Source organism: Nannobrachium achirus (assembly GCF_963921795.1).
Source record: "Nannobrachium achirus genome assembly, chromosome: 21".
Taxonomy (NCBI): domain Eukaryota; kingdom Metazoa; phylum Chordata; class Actinopteri; order Myctophiformes; family Myctophidae; genus Nannobrachium; species Nannobrachium achirus.
Window position 1 is genome coordinate 12216006 of NC_137828.1, and position 19969 is coordinate 12235974.

Below are 19969 nucleotides of genomic sequence, written 5' to 3' on the forward strand. Positions count from 1 at the left end.
GGAATCACTACTTAAATCACTACACATTGCAATAGTAATCAAGTAGTGAAATGGTAGTGTTTGTGTAGACATTTAGTAGTAGTGATGAGTAGTGATTCAGTAGTGTTTTTTGATGAGGGATATATCCTAATAATACAGTAAATACATAACTTTGTCAGCGACGATGACCAACGATATGTATGCTATCACACGTTGTGTCATGTTTTGTAATTGTCCTGACTGATTTCGCTGTATTCATGCTGAAGCACAGCTCGCACGAGTCAAAGACTTTCTACAGTCGCGAGGGGCGGGACTTGACTTCGCTCCAGGCTTTGTGGACAGCGGCTGCTGTTCGCTGTTCATGCCGCGATGAGAGGTTCATGTGTGGGATGAACAAGCCATTGTGACTCTGTGATTTTTATGGAGCTTTTCTTTCCCGGGCCGTTTCTGGGACAAATCATCATGACAAAATAAGATAAATAGGGGACAGCCGGACAGGGCGACTATTTGTGAGGATAATTAATAATAATTAGAAGATAGAGTTAAAATAAAACATTAAACCAAGCACTTTGACCGAGGCTTGCGCTCGCATCTAGGCTCGCATCTACGCTGGTGACTCGTGTGTAAAGTAACTAAGTAGCCAACATTTACTCAAGTACTAAACCAAGCACTTTGACCGAGGCTTGTCATCATTGTGAGTGGATGAGAGCCGCTCGCCCGCTCGCATCTACGTGCAGCCTGCTAGTGAGTCGAGTGTAAAGTAACTAAGTAGCCTACATTTACTCAAGTATTGATGTACTTTGAGGCGGAGATAGCCGCGACCAGCTCTTCTTCTAATCGGCTCGCCTGCAGTCGGTATCTAAGTAGGCTACATTTACTCAGATACTGTACTTAAGTAGGGCCCTACAATTTTGAGGTATTTTTACTTTACTGGAGTGTTTTACATTTTCAGTACTTTTATTTCTACTCCACTTCATCTCAAAATAAATCATTGTAGGCTACTTTTACTCCACTGCAGTTATTTAAAAAAAGTTATTAAAAATACTTTGTTTAATTATTATTACAAACCATTCATTAATCACTATATATACATCGGCCATTTGAAATTAGCCGATCTACAAGCTCACAGTGCGTGACGGACATTTTCTTGTAACGGTTTATTTCTACATTGTAGTATCGATACTTTTACTTGTTGATACTTTTACTTGAGTACAAAATATGAGTACTTCTTCCACCGCTGCACTGTCAGTCCGTGCAGCCGTGCTGACAAGGAAACGGCAGGGGGGGGGGGGCAGAAATGGGCGTGTCCAGCTTGCATTTCACCGAGACAAGAGGGCAAGAGAGATTCTCTTGTTTTCGTCATTTTCACGCGACAACTTTATTTCCGAAGTTATTTCCCAAAATGGCCACAGTTGGTCTTATTAATTTATAAACCTCAAATGTAACTATGTATTCTCAAACTAATATGACTCAAATATATGTAAAAAATACTTAGGGGGACCTTTAGAGACATGTGTCAACAGTTTTACAAGGCAAATTTCATGGTGCCTACACTTTAAAGGGTGGGGCATTCATTCCCTATTTCAAATTCGGCACGCGCGTTCCCCACCGCAGCAGGTAGTGCAGTGCTCGGCCTCGACCCGACCCGATACACGATTTTCTGGAACCATCACGAAAGGTTCGGATTCTGATGTCTGACATCAGGATTTTCCGGAACTGGCACTGTGTCTGCATAGATCTCCATATATGGGCATAAAATGGATGCAGACAGATAGATACAGATATCTCCATATATGGGCATAAATGGACACAGGCAAACAGATGGTCAAAGATCTCCATATATGGGCATAAAGTGGACGCAGACAGACAGATACAGATATCTCCATATATGGGCATAAATGGACACAGGCAAACAGATGGTCAAAACGGGTCCTATGACAACAGGTATAATGGGGTTTGCATTAAGTTTGTCTCCTCCTCCATCTGTTTGTCTGTGTCCCTTTATTCTCATTATGGAGATCTCTGTATATCTGTCTGTGCCTCCGACTGTGTTGCAGACACAGTGCCGATTCCCCCTTTAATGCAAACCCCATTATACCTGTTGTCATAGAACCCGTTTTGACCATCTGTTTGAAAAAGCAACAGAGATCTCATATATGGGCATAAAATGGACGCAGATAAACAGATATCCCCATATATGGCATATATGGGCATACAATGGACGCAGAATCACAAATATCTCCATATACGGGCATAAAAGGGACACAGACAGACAGATACACAGATCTCCATATATGGGCATAAAATGGACGCAGAGAGACAGATATCTCCATATATGGGCATATATGGACATAAAATGGACACCGACAGACAGACAGATACAGATATCTCCATATATGGGCATAAATGGACACAGGCAGACAGATGGTCCAAACGGGTCCTATGAAAACAATGGGGTTTGCATTAAAGGGCGGGGCATTCATTCCCTATTTACATTGTTCCGAGTTGGCCAGGTCGCGGGCGGCCCAGCTTCTAGTAATAATAATAAGGGTAGTAATAATAATAATAATAATACATAAAAAAGTATCGAAAACCGTATCGAAAAAGGTATCGTATCGATTCCCAGGTATCGAAAAAGGTATCGTATCGATTCAGAGGTGAACGATACCCATCCCTACGCGGCGTTGAATTTTTGTGGGACCCATAAAATATCCCTGGGACTCATCCGAAAGACCCTTCTTGGGTCCCGGGACTCATTACATTAAAAACCTATTAACTCTCCCCACGCTTTGAACGTTAACGTTCGCCCCATTTTTTACAGAACCTCGATGCCAATACGGCGCTCGTTCGGTTCGTTCGTCTGATGACTGTAAGCTGATGAGGGGTCGCGAGGCCGTGTACTGTAAACACATTTTCCGCGGTGATGGTGTAAAAAATCCATTATGCGTTAAGATCAACGGAGACCATTTCACTTCCTTGTTGATTTCCTCTGGCCCGGAGGCTCTGTAGCCAGTGACTGCTCTGAATGTACGGCAACACATAGCAGGACAATTCACATTCATTCTCGCATGAGGCCGTCCTCTGCTGCCTGGCAGACCAAAGTGCACTATTGCACAATCAAAAAAAATTAAAAAAAATAAAAAAAGAAATGTCTGTCTATCTACTATAACGTCGCAAAGGTAAGCCGCTTTTTGATGGCACCAGACCCAATAAATAAATAAATAATCTGGCAGTAGGAGAGTTCATCACTGGGTTGGTATGGGGGTTAAACATGCAATTTCGCGATCGCGATCATGCCTATTTTATTTTTATTTTTTTCAAAAACAGCTCAAACTCGGGAAACTCGGGGTTGGCAAAGGGGGGGTACCTTTTCAAACTCGGGAAACTCGGGGTTGGCACCAGTAGTGTTAATAACTAACGTCTTTTTCTTTTTTCTTTTTTACACACTTGCTTTGAATGAATTGATGCCCTTATTGTTTCTATTGCTTGAGTAATCCCCCCCCCCCCCCCCTGTAAATAGCCTTTTCATCCATGGCACCCTTGAATTACATTTTTACTTTATTGCAGATGTAAAAGAACGCACAAAGTACAATGCAACTCTCTTTTTTTTTTGGGGGGGGGGGGGGGGGGCTTTTTGCCTTTATTGACCAAGGGGGGTCCAGTAGATTGACAGGAAATGGGGAGAGAGATGGGGAGTGACATGCGGTAAACATTGTCCGAATCGGGAATCGAACCGGCGACGCCGCGGCAACCATGCCTATGTAGCGGTGCCTATGTGGTATGCGCCTTGACCAGTAGGCCACCGGACGCCCCAGTATAATGCAACTCTTGTCCATTTTACTGACTATAGAGAGTCTTAAGTGGTTAAACTGAAGTGATATTGATAATTTCAAAATGAATAAAGTATTCTGTGGTTTATTCATTTCAAAATGAATAAAGTATTCTGTGGCACCCCTCGACTTGCATCACTTAAGAGAAACTCCTCAAGTGTGTGTCCACAAATTCACTGTAGCTGGTTCAGCACTCATACACATTGTGCGGGTATATCCTCAAATTATTTTAATTTGAGGATATACCCGAGGATATACTGTACAATCCTTCTGATGAATGAATCCTCAGAGAGACTCTCTGAATGCCTACCATTATATCTGTAAGAAAACATTGTCCGGAGCTCAGTTTGCCTTTTGCTGCCCCCAGGTGGTGAGTTTCTTCCATCGCGCCGTGCTGACTGTAGGCCTGGTTGCTCTCTCTGCCTGGCCCCTCATATCTGGACTCTATGGCAGAGCCAAGGTAAACACATCATCATTATCATTGTTTATTTCACCAGATTAAAGTCTCGTTGAGATCACCATCTCTTTTGAAGGACTGACCTGGCCAAGAGTAGTGTTGGGATCCGTTAGGATTTAATCCTAAAACTGTTCTTTATGTTCATATGCAGTTTGGATCAGTGAGCTGGTTGCTGGGGTGTTTGTGTCTGGCTGTCTTTCCCCTGATGCCAGTGGTTGGTAGAGAGCCTGATGTCAACATAGTGTGAGTATGCTATCCAGTTGTTTTTATTAGGGGCCATCATGTCCACATAGCAGGCACGTGCACATCAAAGGGTGCTTGAGCCCCTGACCTTTTATCCATCTGTAAAAAAGTGCCCTCTACAGACAATGAATGCTATGCAGTTTTTACTGTGCTGAAAGAAATGAAAATGCCCTCTTGGCATGGAATGCTATACCTGAAGGCAGCATTCAAGGGAATTGCCTTGTCCAAACTCTCCTGAACTTGAATGCAGCATCTTATGTTGAAATAATTTCCCTCTCTGTGTAGAAATCCATGCCGTTATGCCACATCTCCAGTATTCACTACAGTATATGCTTAGTTCAGTGTGGTAACAAGCATCGAAAAATAGCCGACCTCCAAGCTCATAATGTGCCGCGCTGCGTTATGAGCTTTGAGGTCGGCTATTTTCAATATGTTCACCAAAAGGCCCTTTTACAAATGTCTATATGTATACATATATGTATATATGTTTTGAATACATGACTGCTGTGTCGTAAGACAAATTTCAGTGTGAACTGACAATAAAGTACTATATCATATCATATCATATCATATCATATCATATCATATCATATCATATCATGTGAGGCGTAACCATGGTAACTGTGTGTGGATCAGTTCCTGTGCAGGTGTGCTCACCCTCTTCACCTCAGCCTGCTACCTGTGGTCGTCACGACAACGCACCTTGCTTCACCGTGGCGACGCACAGCAGTTCTTCTCCCAGGTAACAACTGTGCGTGCGTGTGCGCGCGTGCGTGCGTGCGTGCGTGCGTGTGTGTGGGTGGACCATAACAACCAGCCAGGTGTATGTCACTCTGTCCACCAGAGGGTGCTGTGGTTCGACTGTATGATGTACATTGGAGGTACAGATGGTATATTATGTTCTTAATGTATGTGTATTGTGTGCACAGATGGTGCATGTGGCGGTGTGTGCGTACGTGCCGACCCTGACACACTCCAGTCTGCAGCAGAAACAAGGCCTGCCTCTCCTCAACCAGATCATCAGCTGGACCACATTAGGTGTGTGTGTGTGTGTGTGTGTGTGTGTGTGTGTGTGTGTGTGTGTGTGTGTGTGTGTGTGTGTGTGTGTGTGTTAGTGTGTTAGTGTGTGTGGTGCGCGTGTGTGCGTGCGTGCGTGCGCACATTTGTGTGCATGTGTGTAGATGGGTGATTTATCTATCTATCTATCTATCTATCCTTTAAAATAACAGCAGATAATTTGTACTAATAATATCCTCTATAGTATAAAATATATCCGTTAAATGATAGCATAGAAAATAATGTAATTATGAAATTCAGTATTTCCATTATTGAAATTCAGTATTTCCGTTATTTTAACTAGTGCCATACTAGTGGGTAAAATCTTCCATGATGTGTATAAACTCATGCACTGTATGTGTGTGTGTGTGTGTGTGTGTGTGTGTGTGTGTGTGTGTGTGTGTGTGTGTGTGTGCAGGCTCCTCCATGCTGGTTCCATTAATCAGTTCCACCAGGATGTTCCATCGACTGCTCAGTATATTCCTCTCTCTAACAGCTACATACCTGCTGCTCAGCACTGGGTAACACATGACTCCACACACGCACCCACGCACGCACGCACGCACGCACGCACACACACAGACACACACTAAATGGTTTTAACCACTTAAACCCTGTACTTCAGGGTTCCCCAATAGGCGGCCCGCGGGCCATTTGCGGCCCGCGGGGGGCTACTGCTCTTATACTGTGGTATAAGAGCAGAAACAACACTAGTATTATCATCAAATTTGTACGTTCTTTCGCAAAGTAAAGCCCTGCTTCTTCATACAATGCGAGGCGTTGTGTGCTTGTAGATCGGCTGTTTTCACTAGTTTAAATCATTTTTAAAATGATACCGTAAATGCAAAACGAACGGTTTTGGACATACAAGATTTTCACCCAACAACAACGATATCTGAACTGTCGCTGGAGTAGTGGGAACGCCACCGTCGCCCCCTGCAATGTCGTGGCCCTTGGCTTGGTACCCTAGACATAATTCGGCCCTTGGGGAAAACTAATTGGGGAACCCTGCTGTACTTAGTTGACCAGATTCCCAAGGGTTTCTATACTCGGTCACTCTTGTTTTTTGCTCTCACGGATATGGATATTTTTGTCCTTTGTTAAAAAAACACAGGACAAAAACATTAACGCAGAATCGTTAACGCAGAATCCTACGTTTTCTGTAAAGTTAGTTATCTCCATACATGGAGTTCCGTGCTCATACAGACATATCCATAGTTAAAAAATATATAGCACTATATTTAAATATTTGCACAAATGTGCACGATATTTAAAAAATATCTGATCTACAAGCTCAAACTGTCGCCTGCCGTTTCTTCACCACAAAATAGCAGCCATTTTCACAGAATATTAGTATAGAGATGCTAGGATTCAAGGAGTTAAATGAAGTTTTACTCTTTATTACAAAGCTGTAATGCCACACTGTCAAACTCATAGCTGTGTGTGTGTGTGTGTGTGTGTGTGTGTGTGTGTGTGTGTGTGTGTGTGTGTGTGTGTGTGTGTGTGTGTGTGTGTGTGTGCATGTGTGTGCATGTGTGTGCATGTGCAGGTCAGAGGCTCTGTTCCCTCCTGTGTTGTCCTGGCTCATGTATGTGTGGATCAACATGGAACAGGAGGCCATGCTGTCTCAGGGCGTCTCTGGTAGACAGGAGGTAATGTCATAAAAACAACACTTCATGCATTACTTTCACCAGTGCTTCTCAAACATTTTCATAGCAAGGACCCCCATATTTGGCCGTGAACCGCCATCTGAAAACATTTTTGCTTTTCTCTAATTACAATCTAAAATATGAACCCTTGTTGTAAAAAAAACAAAGTTGTCCTTTAAGAGTTGCTGGGGAACCCTGGGGGTCGCCGGGCCCCACTTTGAGAGCCAGTGACTTGCACTTGAATAGAGTTGAAGGAACCGCTCATGCAAAAGGGAACTGGCGAGTTCAATTCATGCACACAAATTCAAGAAATGACGTTGTCAGCACTCGCAAATTGCAACGTAAATAACACTTTTCATAAGACGCAGCAACTAAAGCGTGGGTGAGACAAGTTGGTGTCTCACCCATGGTGTCGGCAACCCTAACCCTTATTTTGGGTTAATCTGATAAGGGACACTCTGTGTTCCTCATTTTTGGGGAATCAATGAGTGACAGAACGATTTCTATGAGAAATGGTGGTAAATTAATAGTGCTGCGCTGCTCCTGCCCCTCTTCTCGCAGCATTTCTGATGTGTGAGAATGCGATCGGCTCAAGGTTGTGACATGACAAATGAGTAGCGCTGTCCACTATGATACTCACAACAACGCATAGCACAGTGACGACCGTGCCGGCTCAGAAAGCTCTCCCCTCCGCCGATTGAAAAGAAAATAACTCTTACAGACTTCAATAATAGATGCCATTTGCTTTATCTGACTCCCCGTACTCTCTCTCCACAATTCCTGTCTCTCTCCACTGTCACCTAAAGGATTAAAAATGCCTGTCTGTGTCCATACGGGAAACGCCTGACACTGAATCCCTGTTTGTAGAACCAGCCACAAAGATATGGGCTGTCTTGGCCATCTGTGTTGGCCATATATGGATTTTGTTAGTGTTGTATGTGGCCGATGTGGCCTCCATATATGGGCATTCCCATATGTAGTCAGATATCCAAGACATGGCGCGACCTCGCCCTTTAGGCTTGTCGCCCTTAGGCGTCTTACAGGTTACATTCTGAGACTCTTTCGAGTGTTTAGGCAGTTTTCATAACCTTTGGCATATTGACTGTGTGTGTGTGTGTGTGTGTGTGTGTGTGTGTGTGTGTGTGTGTGTGTGTGTGTGTGTGTGTGTGTGTGTGTGTTTGCGCGCACGTGTGCATATTCTTTTTTAGCTGTCCACCATTGACTTCTCAGAGAACATTGACATTACCAAGATCCGACAGCTGAAATTGGATGACATCAGACGATCGTATTTTTTTGTATCCTTGTTGCTGCAGCACCCCCTTCATGCACTACACACACACACACACCTATCTGCCACTTGCATTGCATTTGTTTATTGAGATTATGATATGACAAAGAACATAACGCTCTGCACATCTTGTTGAAGGTACAGTCTTTAAGACAAAATTGTTTTGGGTTCTTTCCTTGACGACAACTCTTCACAAGGTGTTCTTCATAATAACAGCATTCTTTGGCACGGGGAACATAGCTTCAATAAACAGGTTGGTCTGTGTGTAATGTGCATGCATGCCTTTGTGTGCGTCCGCTCACGTGTGTCTACAACAGTGGCTCTCAAACGTCTTAATGTCAAGGACTCCCAAATTAATATGTATTTTGCCACAAACCCCTTCTCATCTGAACAGAGTTTGTGTTGTTAACTAGAGAACAGTGGGTCCGTTGTCTAGTTTGTTGTTTGTTTTTTCGTGGGAAACCACAGAGACATCTCTGTTTTGGCTCCTGAAGCTAAATATTCTGTGACCAGTTGAAAGGTAAATAAAAACGCTGGTTTTGTTGGCAGGGGCTGGATTATTTATGTATTTACTCTGGCAGTGAATGAGTTTCAAAAATATATTCTTTTCAAAATTATACATTTCTTGTCGTTGAAAATAGCAGATCTACAAGCTGATTACGTTTATGAAACATACATCAGTGATTAAAGTAATTTCTGCTCTTGACTGTTGTCTCTCTGTCTCTCCAGTTTTGACCCTGCGTCTGTGTACTGCTTTCTCACCGTCTTTAACCCCTTCATCATGGGAGGGCTGCTGATGTTGAAGGTATTTACACACACACACACACACGCATGCACAAACACACACGTTCGAGAGTCACTGTGACGAGTGTCACAGGAACGGAAGTTGGTAGGCCAATCAGAGGCAGGTGGGGGCGGGTCTTTTCGTACGCAGCTTCTAAGAACAGTTGAGCAGCGCAACATCAGGAGCAGGATGGAAACATGCCAATAGACCTTATTCACACCGCGGCCAACTTGGATCACATGACTTCCTGGGATAGCAGCCTGCATTACAAACCATTGTGAACAATGGAGCGATGGTCCCAAAATATGAGTTCTATTCAAACATTTTCTTTTTACCAAATTGACAAATGGGCAGATGACAACATAAACATCACCCCAAAATGATTAAATAGAAGGGCTACAGTAGAAGATTGATTACATCCATGGTAACGATATTCAAGGTAAGTTAGGTTGCAACCTTGCTGTGTACAAAGACTTGCTATCTGTATTCTGTGCAGTGCTTGCTCCACCATCATATTAACTATTTGTTGTTAGATTGTTCCTGATTAATATGCAAAAATCACGATACAGTAATATTAACTATATGATGGCAGAGCAAGCACTAGTCTGCACAGATACTGTAGCAAGTCTTTGTACAGAGTAACAGTGTCACCTAACTACCATGAATATTGTGTATTTAATCCTTTTGGGGATGTTGATGTTGTCATCTGCCCATTTGTCGATTTGGTCAAAAGAAAATGGTTGAACAGAACTCATATTTTGGGACCATCGCTCCATTATTCACAATGGTTTGTAATGCAGGCTGCTATCCCAGGAAGTCATGTGATCCAAGATGGCCGTGGTGTGAATAAGTTCTATAAAGCTCTGTTGAAATAAATTGATAAGTCCCAGAATAGACGCGCTGTGATTTGCCAGTAGTCACTTTGACTGGCGGCGCTCCCTCCGCACTTCCGGACGTCCGGACTCCAGTTGTTAGAGGTCGCTCCAGTGAACGGCAGCAGCTGATGAGGATATCTAGCTTTTTATATCTACTGTATGGTGTGAGATTGTGAGACCCTTTTTCTCACCTCTCTCTCTCTCCATTTCCTGTCATATGGTGACATGGTTTTTGTCAGAGAGGAAGCAATGGTGTATTTTTCAGCTGAAGTCATGTGGTAGTTCAACCACATTCTATTAATGAAAGTGGCTGCTCACTACATCCACATACGGCCGCTGTCAGGTGGAAACCTCATTATGTCCAAAATTGTTACAGGATTCAAATTCAGAAATGGCAAAAATGGCGGATCTACAAGCTCTATTTTTGTGTGACACTGTATTATGACGAAGTAGTAGGGTATTCATTTCCAAAAATAATTAAAACAAACATTAAAAAAGAGGGCATGGTGGCGCAGTGGTTAGCAGACACACAGCTAGAAGGTCCTGGGTTCGATTCCCGCCGGGGGACGCTGTGGGCACTGGCGGCGTGTTCCTCCCTCCGCGTCATCAGCGCCCACACCCTAGGTGGGGTTGGCGATAGGGCCTTTCTGCGTGGAGTTTGCATGTTCTCCCCGTGTCTCCTGGGGTTGATATCCTCACAAAAAACATGCACGTAATCCTGGTCTCAATAATGCCTGCCCCTGCCCAGCCGGGGCGCCTGATGGAGGGGAAAGGAACTGGTTGGAATAACGTGTTCCTTCCACGCGCCAAGTCCAAACCAGGGAAATCTCCACTGTCAGGTGAAAAGAAGCAACATGGACTCCTCATGCATAGAAGGAAGCATAAGGTCAGTCCGTCCGTTGTCTCCCCAAGCGCGGCAGAGGGAGAGCAGAGCCCAGGATTACATAGGCAATTGGCACTGGGTGAAAAAATGGGTTACAAAATTGTGGGATAAAAATGTTATTAAAAAAAAAAAAAAACATTAAAAGTGAAAGATATGGAGATAAGATGTTTCTGAGCTGATCCTCAAGCTCAGCTATTTTCAGAGAAGACATTTGTTGTAGATTGAAAAAAGAGCACACCAAGTGCAGTGCAGCACACGTGAAACGTCCGTTTGACTAAATATAGGGGGTCTAAGTGGTTAAATGTCCTTTTGTACCTGCAGGTCCTCATTCCATTCGTAATAGTGATGTGTACATTTGAAACCATTCAGGTGGCAACGCAGCTCTCATCCAGAAGGTAACGCTATGCTCCATGCTTTCACCCACGCTTTAGAGCTATCTCCTTTTCTTGTTTTTCTTATTTTCTTTTTATTCTGCCAAGCTATTCTATCCAGAAACATTTGTTTGGAGCTCCCAAATCCCTAGGGCTTAGGTTGCACGTTTGTCATTTATAGACTGTTCATGTATAAGTCATTTTGTTGATTGTCTTGGGTTAACCAATTGTGTTGGGGAAGAAAACATTATTAAAACGTTATTAAAAAAGAAAAGAAAAAAAAAGACTTGTTACCTGACTTGAGAATTGCAACTAAAGAATTGACTTGAAAAGACTTTAGCAGCTTAGAATGTGCTTTGACTGATGAACTGAAAGATGCTGAAAAAATATATTAGAAAAATAACTGTTATGTTCTTCCTCTGAAAAGTAAACTTTATGAATATATGCAGTGCTGATGGAGGAGGCTTTGATGTGTTTGTTGTTCCTGTTGTTGTTGTTTTTCGCTATGTCAATGGTGGGGATTTCTGTACATGTGACATTCAGGAAGTGAGCTAGCCAGGTCACAAAGTGCTATGAGCCTTGCAGACATATTTCACACTGTCTGGTCAAAGTGAAACCAACCTGTCTGTGTTCTGTCCATGTTATGGCCTTGATGGAGGACATGGTAGACTGCAGTATGTTTAGAGCCAATGGCTTAATAATAACATTTCAGAACCGTCTGGATACTATGATACTGGGCCTCAGGTAATGCTTAAGTAAGTAAGCCTTGCCAAGCCATGTGGCCCATAGGGCAGGAGCCTAAATCCTGTGTACGTAGCGTGAGGCAGCTTGATGCTTGAAGCTTGAAGTACATCCCCCAGCCATAATGTACAAGTACACTTCAGTACTCTATTGTAATTGTTTATGTTTTGTTTATGTTCTGCGTCTGTCATTCATCTCAGTCACTTCTAATGTTTGTTTCTCTCTCTCTCTCTCCCCTGCTGGGTTTTCTAGTTTGTTCCTGATCGTCTTGGTCATCTCTGACCTGATGGCTTTGGTAAGATATCACATCTTACATCAGTATAACATGAAAGAGCTTCAGGGTTTCCCAAACCTTTTCAGCACGAGACCAAAAGGACACACGTAGTGTCTCCTTAGAACCCAAACTTACAAATCAGTCCTTTTTAATAGTGATAATAGATGCTCTACAAGCTCACAACGCGTTGTACATATTTTCATAACACATTTCTTAAACACTTTTTTTAATATGGAATCATTAAAAAAAGCGTATTTCTTATATTCTTTTGAAAATGTATAGTGTTCCAAAAATACACAAACCACCGCGTTGATTTTACTCATACGGATATGAAGCATCGACTAAAGGTGGAAATGTACACATTTACCCACGGTTACACAATAAACAAACGAAACCCAACGACAACATTTCCCATGAACGCGGCTAGTAGGGAACAGTTATTTCAAACCCGGAAGTGTAGTTTTTTTAATATCAAATATGAATAAACGATGCAGAGCCAGCCCCCTGACAGAAATGCCCGGATGATTTGTTTATTTTTGGAACACTTCTTATACATGATATGATCTAAGATTCCCCTACGGGAATTTCAACACAAGAAATAACGGGAACCGTGGGAATAGCACCATCTAGCGGCATGATGTAAGGACTTTGGTGGTCTATGTCTGCATCTTATACTGTAGGACAAAACTTTTGACTTTAGACTGACAACTTCAAAGGGTCTGGGATTTTGTCATCTGTTTTTGATCCTATCTTCTCCTATGCAGCACTTTTTCTTCCTAGTTCAAGATTATGGAAGCTGGCTGGACATTGGCACTAGGTAGGCTAATGCACATGTAATTGTTCATTAATGTGAGCCTATTAGCATGCACACACACACACACACACACACACACACACACACACAATCATTTAGTCTTTCTAATGCACACAACCCTTGATCGCTTTCCATTATCTCTTTTTTTTTCTTACTCGTCTTCAATATTCACACTGATGCTCTAAACTACATCCAGAGGTCCACATCCACAACACACATGCACGCACGCGTACACTAACTCACAGACACACATCAATATGGAATGTGCGTTAAAAATGATTGTGTTTTCTTTTGTTCTTCTTTTTTTGAGCGGGTGGGCTAAACCTATCCTCTAAACTCCTAATCCTAAACCAGACCGGAATCATTTCCTACTGTAATTGTAAATAAACAATACAAAAATGTGTCACAATTTTAGTGATGCCACCACTCATACAGGTTAAAGAAAAATCGACCTCAATGCCAAACATAAATATGTCGCTTAATTGCCTCGCTATAATCACTTTGCTCCTGTTCCAGGAGCACCGCTCAAAAATGTTGTGAGGACCATGAATGTTGTCCTCACTATGTCTATTTCTCAATTCCTACTATACTGGTGGGGACATCTGTCCCTCAAGTATAGTAATACAACAAACGCACAAACACAGAGTTTAATGTGTATTTTAATGTGGTGTTGTCTCTCCTTCAGCATCAGTCACTATGTGATAGTGATGTCCATGACCATCTTCCTGATGGTGTTGAGCCTGCTCACACACGTCCTCACCTCCTGCAGACTCACTCTGTGGAAGACACGCAAGATGCATTACCGCTGAGCCTGCTATGGGTGCGCGTGTGTGTGTATGATGTGGTTTTATTTGTAATTTAACCATATGAAGGCGTCTACCTTTCTATTGCTATGACTGAGACAACAGGGATATCACTGATGGTTAGTTTTGCGGTTAGCTGGCATTATTATTTGGTTAATTTACGGATATATATATATATATATATATATATATATATATATATATATATATATATACCTATATATACCTATATATATATATATCTATATATATATATATATATATACATATACATATACTGTATACATATATATAATAAGAAATACACATACACTGTGAACAAATCTTATTTTTTATTTCTTTTCTTATTTTTAAATCTTATTTTTTTTTCGCTACAGCGGAGCATCTGTTTCTGTTTTCTGCATCTTCCTCAGTGACCCCTGCTGCCTGCATGTCCTCTGTCACCGCATCCATAAACCTCCTCTTCCTCTTCTCCTCTTACCTAGAACTTCTATCGCCAATCTACAAGTTGTGCACATTTTATACAACCATATAACACAAATGGTGTATGGGGGTCTGCGGCCAAATACATAGTAATATGGGGTCCTTGACTGAGAAACCGTGCTGAAAATGGTGCGGAAATTGTTATGAAAATTAAACCAATAAGCCAATAGCAGAAGTTTTTCTCTTATTTCTAAAACAGCTACCCATACCCAGCTAACCGAATAACCGTTGAAATCCCTGGTGCAAAAGTCTCGAAGGTTGTGCAAGTGGGGAGACTGTGTGTGTGTGTGTGTGTGTGTGTGTGTGTGTGTGTGTGTGTGTGTGTGTGTGTGTGTGTGTGTGTGTGTGTGTGTGTGTGTGTGTGTGTGTGTGTGTGTGTGTCTGTCAAATATCAGTATTTATTTAACCATTTAGATGTAAGCTGACTCATTTAAAATGCTAAGGTGGGAGGGTTTTTTAGGACACAGTATGTGTGCATAATAGGCATCACATGAATATAAATACTTGAATATTTAACAGTATATTTTTATCCCATAGTCAAAGAATGTTGAACATTCACCAAAGAAAGGGCTGTTTTAGTGAGTCACAGTACATGATGCGGCCCCATCCTAATTTACAGTACACTTTAAGACAGAATAAGACATAATAAAGCCATAATAAGAAACAATGTGTTGGTAATTAGAACTAATATGTTTTATTAGACAGAAACAAAGACAGAATAGCAGAAAGAGCGAATGCATTCTCTGGCACCGGCACCTGCCAACCGTCAGTTCGACCGTCAGTCGTGCTGCATCGCCGGCGATAGGACCGGCGGCCACGGAACTGTAGGTAGGACAGGCATCGCTGGTAACTGCCACAGCAGCCACCATCGCACGGACCGGCAGTTTACCGCGACGGGGCCTGCCGGTCAGTGTGGCGGCCGCCGGTCCTACTGCCGGTCCTATCGGCAGTTCCGCCGCAGGTGCCGGTGCCAGAGAATGTATCCACTCTTTCTGCTATTCTGTCTTTGTTTCTGTATAATAAAACATATTAGTTCTAATTACCAACATATTATTTCTTATTATGGCTTTATTATGTCTTATTCTGTCTTAAAGTGTACTGTAAATTGGGATGGGACCCATGATGCTAGGGGTAACGTAGCTGCCAAAAAGTTGAGTGTTGTTAAGGTAGAAAAAGGGATGTTTTATAATAATAATGTCACTGCCGGGCTGAAACCTTGTATGTCCAAAACTGTCATTACCTTTAACACTTTGTAAGCCACGGGGAGCCCCTTAATGTTAAAACCGTAGTATATCGCACATCCCAGCAAGGAGTCTCAGCCGCGCCGTACTTTCCCGGACTTTGTCATTAAAACCGGAATAAATGATTTTGATCCGAAAATCGGCGATCGTCTAACCTTCCCTAGTCACCGCTCGTCCATCGGTGGCTCGTGGCGCCTCTGGCGTTATTGGAAATGACACCGCAGCTCCAGGGAAACCCCGCCCACGGAAGCTTTTGATTGGCTGAACCGGAGCTAGGGAGCGCTCCATTGTAGTCACTTGGACAGGGCGTTTATCGTGGGCTTGTAAATATAACGATTGCATTCACCACGGCTTCGCAGTGGCTTCGGCCACTCGCGCCTGCGGCGCTCGGGGGCGAAGAGCAGGACCAAGGTCTGCTGGCCTTCGCGCCGCTTGCAATGTCGTGGACAATCGAGCGGCTCCGCCTGGAGCTGCGGCGTCATTTCAAATAACGCTGCTCTGACATGAAACAGAAGTGACTCTCATGGCCTCTCCTTCTTCAGCCTTCCTTCCTCCTACCCACTTGTTGTTTGGACGTTAGCTCTAGCAGAGCTGGAGTGCTAGGTGCTAGGCTATCCAAAGTGGACACATCGACTGTTCAGTCACTCCTGGACTATATGCATGGATCGTTATGCGCGCGGATCGCGCACACGAAACGCACGGGGAGATCGATGCTCGGCCAAAACCACCATTCTATCCCAACGGAGATCGAGAAAATCACGGTGAGCTAATGACCTGGGGGGGAAAAAAAAGAAAAAACAACGGCGCTGTCCAAGAAGGAGGGGTGGCGGGCTCATGTTTATAAACATAATATTATGTCTCAGATCACAATACAATAATAGAAATTTCACGGCTAATCTACCAACCACCATTCTATTTCGGACGGCAAAGGGTTAAGGAAATGGAAAAAAACAAAACTTGTATTCCAATGGGATCTAATGTAGTTATTATTTAATCACAAGCTCCTGACCTGTTAATATTTTGCATTGGATATTGAATTGCATTTGCATTCAATATTTATATAAAAAAACAGACACACTTTACAACTTCCACTTTAAAGATGAAAAAAGCAAAAAATAGCTATTTTTTTGCTGCTTATGTACGTATGTGTCAGACTGTAGTATGAGTAAGTAGGGCATAAAAAGTTGAAATAATACAAGGTTTCTGCCCGACAGCAACGAATGTATGTATGGGTTTGTGCTTGAAAAATGTTGTTTATTCAGAATGATGTTGATGAGCTGAATCTGTTCATTAAATGGTTTTGCTCTGTTGTGATTTGTATTGTTTGTGGCACCGAGGTGGATCTTTTGTAGTGAATGTTGGAAACCAGGACATTTGAGTGTTTTAGAGATATTCGTTGGGACTCTACTCTGGTCAGCCAGCTTGAAACCGGGACAATCCCAGGCACTCCAGGATTGTCTCGACATACGTAGTCTGACACAAATATTGTTTGTACATACTGGTACTGACACTCAAACACTAACTTCTCCTCTCCTTGTGCATGTTTAGCTGAAGTATTAAAGTGGCGAAAGAATCTCACACCACAACACATGTTAAGAATGACTCCTTAGACAAATTTCTTTTTACAGTATGATAAGGCATCTCACAACCAAAACATTTCTCCTTCTATCACTTATGCCTTTTAGCACGTGGTTGAGTATGTAAAAAATAAAGAAACACATTTACCGAAATTATTCAAACCCCTCTGAAAATTAGGTTTGTTTGTGTAGCCACCGTTCCTTTAACGTGTGAACTAGGCTCAAAACCATACTTTTTGGAACATTCGGTGCCTTTGCAATTGTGTTATATCCTTTTCCTTTTTTGTACAAAGCAATAATCTCTTCTCTGAACTTTTCTGGCCAGACTTAGCCATGTTTCTAACTGCTCTAATCACAGTCAAGTCAACAAACTTCTAGTCAGGCCAGGTTGCACATCTGACGCAACTATTTAAGCCCTTGATTAGTCGATTGCGGTTGATTACAGATGTTTACAGTGTGCAAGTCTTTCACCACTTTAGTTCCTCTTAGTTTTTGACTATCGCAATTCGCAACCACAATCAACCTTAAAGGGATATTTCACTTTCAAAATAACTTTTGGTAATTTTATTGTCTAATCAGGCTTTTATGAACACCCTGGACAGTTTTTAATTGGCTTGATTCAATATTTAGATATTTGATGTAAATGTTATCAGGCCCTCCAAGGCCTCTCCCCATACACACACATTAAAACTTCAAACTCCATTTTAACCATGATAGATTCATTAATTAAAAACACCCATTATTTTTTCCTGGTTATTCATACTACCCTCCTAATACGTGACCAGGCTGTGTTTTTCAGTAACTTTTTTCATTTATTTGTAATAATTATTTGGGAAAATGGAAAGAATTAAATGCAATAAAATAATATTAAAAATAAAAGAAAAAAGTTGTCGAAAAAAACACGGCCTGCTCACGTACTAGGAGGGTAGTATGAGTCACCATGAATCTATCATGGTTAAAATGGAGTTTGACATTGCAATGGGTGTGTATGGGGAGAAGCCCTGGAGGAGGAGGGCCCGCTAACATTTACATCAAATATCTAAATATTGAATCAAGCAAATTAAAAACTGTTTAGGGTGTTCATAAAATTACCAAAAGTTTTTTTGAAAGTGAAATATCCTGTTAAAAGTTGTTGCACACTGCTGCGTTTTTCGGGCCGAATATTGGAGTGAATTTTGGAGTGTGTAAAAAAAATCAACCTCATGTTATGTCAATCACGTTTGAACACTGCCGCCCGCTTTGTATTTATTTTCGGACCAGGTTTGATTTTTTTCCGATTTTCGCAACTGTCGCCACTGGGTCCTTTGTTCTCACTCTCTCCTCTGTCTCTCCTTAGCCTTAAAAATACTTCAGAGGATTTCGGATTTCCAAAACGCAACGAAAAAAACGCAGTGCAGTGTGCAACCAGCTTACTAAGGACAAAGACATGTGCAACAGTCAATGATTTAGCTAGGGAGCCCAAGTCGGCGACCTTTGGGATCGCCACAGCGGCCAAATCAAGTTGGGCTCCCATTGACTTTCTATACAGGAGGAAAATACCTAGAATAAAATCTGCTTTAAGTAGGATGTGAGGGGTCTAACTAGGGGGTTGACATGATTCTGAATCCATTGCCACCAAAAACATTCCTTGGGCTAAAAATGGCCCCACAAAACTGAAAAGTGATGACCATTTTCTGCCCAAGGAAAGTGTTTTGTGCAAAACAAATGCTTGCAATGGATTCAGAATCATGACAAACCCCTAGTTAGACCCCTCACATGCTACTTAAAGCTATACTGTGTAAGTTGCTCAATTAGTGGTCAGTAGCTCTATAGCAAACCGCGGTCGCGTCCGCGTCTTTCGGCCGTTTTTCGCCGCGGACCGGGCCTCACACCCCCGCGTCTGCCTCCACCTCGCTGAGATCTATCTTTAGAGGGGTCCCTGGTTCCTGTGCGTTCAGGCATTCCGGAGAAACAGACTCCTTCACCCGAGTATAGAGACACACGGGCGCCTACAAATATGGCCGCCCTATTGTGATAGCGACCCCAATTCAAGATGCGCTGTGATTGGCCGGCAGTGTATAACCCTCGCTGTGATTGGCCGGTAGTGTATGATGACGTAATTTTTCTGCGAAAACCGGCCCCGGTCAGGATCATAGAAAACATATAAAGAGAAGGCTTTAGAAGCTGAAAATAACGGAGTGGGTGTTCTAAAACTTTAGCGATTTAACAGTTAGGACAATTTTGAGATTTGTTTTATAAAAAAAGTTACATGGTATAACTTTAAAGCAGTTTCTTTTTCCTAGTACAATGTATAGAAAGTCGATGGGCCCCGAAGGTCGCCGACTCGGGCGCCCTATAGCTAAATCATTAGAGCATGCCCTGGGCTACATCTGTGCAAAATTTGGCGCTTTTAGACTGATTAGCACGAAATTACGATTATTGGTATTATTGATATTGGCGTGTTTGTAGCGACACCACAGGTGGGCAGTATACAACGTTGTACAGAAATATTTAAAGAGGTACTGAGCACATGCTAAATTTGTGACGCATTTGAGATTATGTGGCCCAAATATTTAATTTCACTGCAGATACTATAAGGACAGTGTCAGAGAGATAGAAGTCAGGAAAGTTTGACTGTCTTC

At 42.4% G+C, this 19969-nt stretch overlaps 1 protein-coding gene across 1 annotated transcript in view; it reads left to right on the forward strand.

Annotated features, from left to right (window-relative positions):
* Positions 1 to 14205, forward strand: part of pign (phosphatidylinositol glycan anchor biosynthesis, class N) — a 54524-nt gene extending 40319 nt beyond the window's left edge. Inside the window, exons 17-29 of the mRNA XM_080752029.1 lie at positions 4177 to 4269; positions 4418 to 4509; positions 5146 to 5251; positions 5439 to 5547; positions 5984 to 6086; positions 7115 to 7217; positions 8423 to 8509; positions 8700 to 8755; positions 9232 to 9307; positions 11366 to 11439; positions 12409 to 12451; positions 13195 to 13247; positions 13930 to 14205. Coding sequence (XP_080608155.1) covers positions 4177 to 4269; positions 4418 to 4509; positions 5146 to 5251; positions 5439 to 5547; positions 5984 to 6086; positions 7115 to 7217; positions 8423 to 8509; positions 8700 to 8755; positions 9232 to 9307; positions 11366 to 11439; positions 12409 to 12451; positions 13195 to 13247; positions 13930 to 14053 — 1119 coding nt within the window. The 3' untranslated portion in view covers positions 14054 to 14205. The remainder of the gene's footprint in view (positions 1 to 4176; positions 4270 to 4417; positions 4510 to 5145; positions 5252 to 5438; positions 5548 to 5983; positions 6087 to 7114; positions 7218 to 8422; positions 8510 to 8699; positions 8756 to 9231; positions 9308 to 11365; positions 11440 to 12408; positions 12452 to 13194; positions 13248 to 13929) is intronic.
* Positions 14206 to 19969: the final 5764 nt, after the last annotated feature.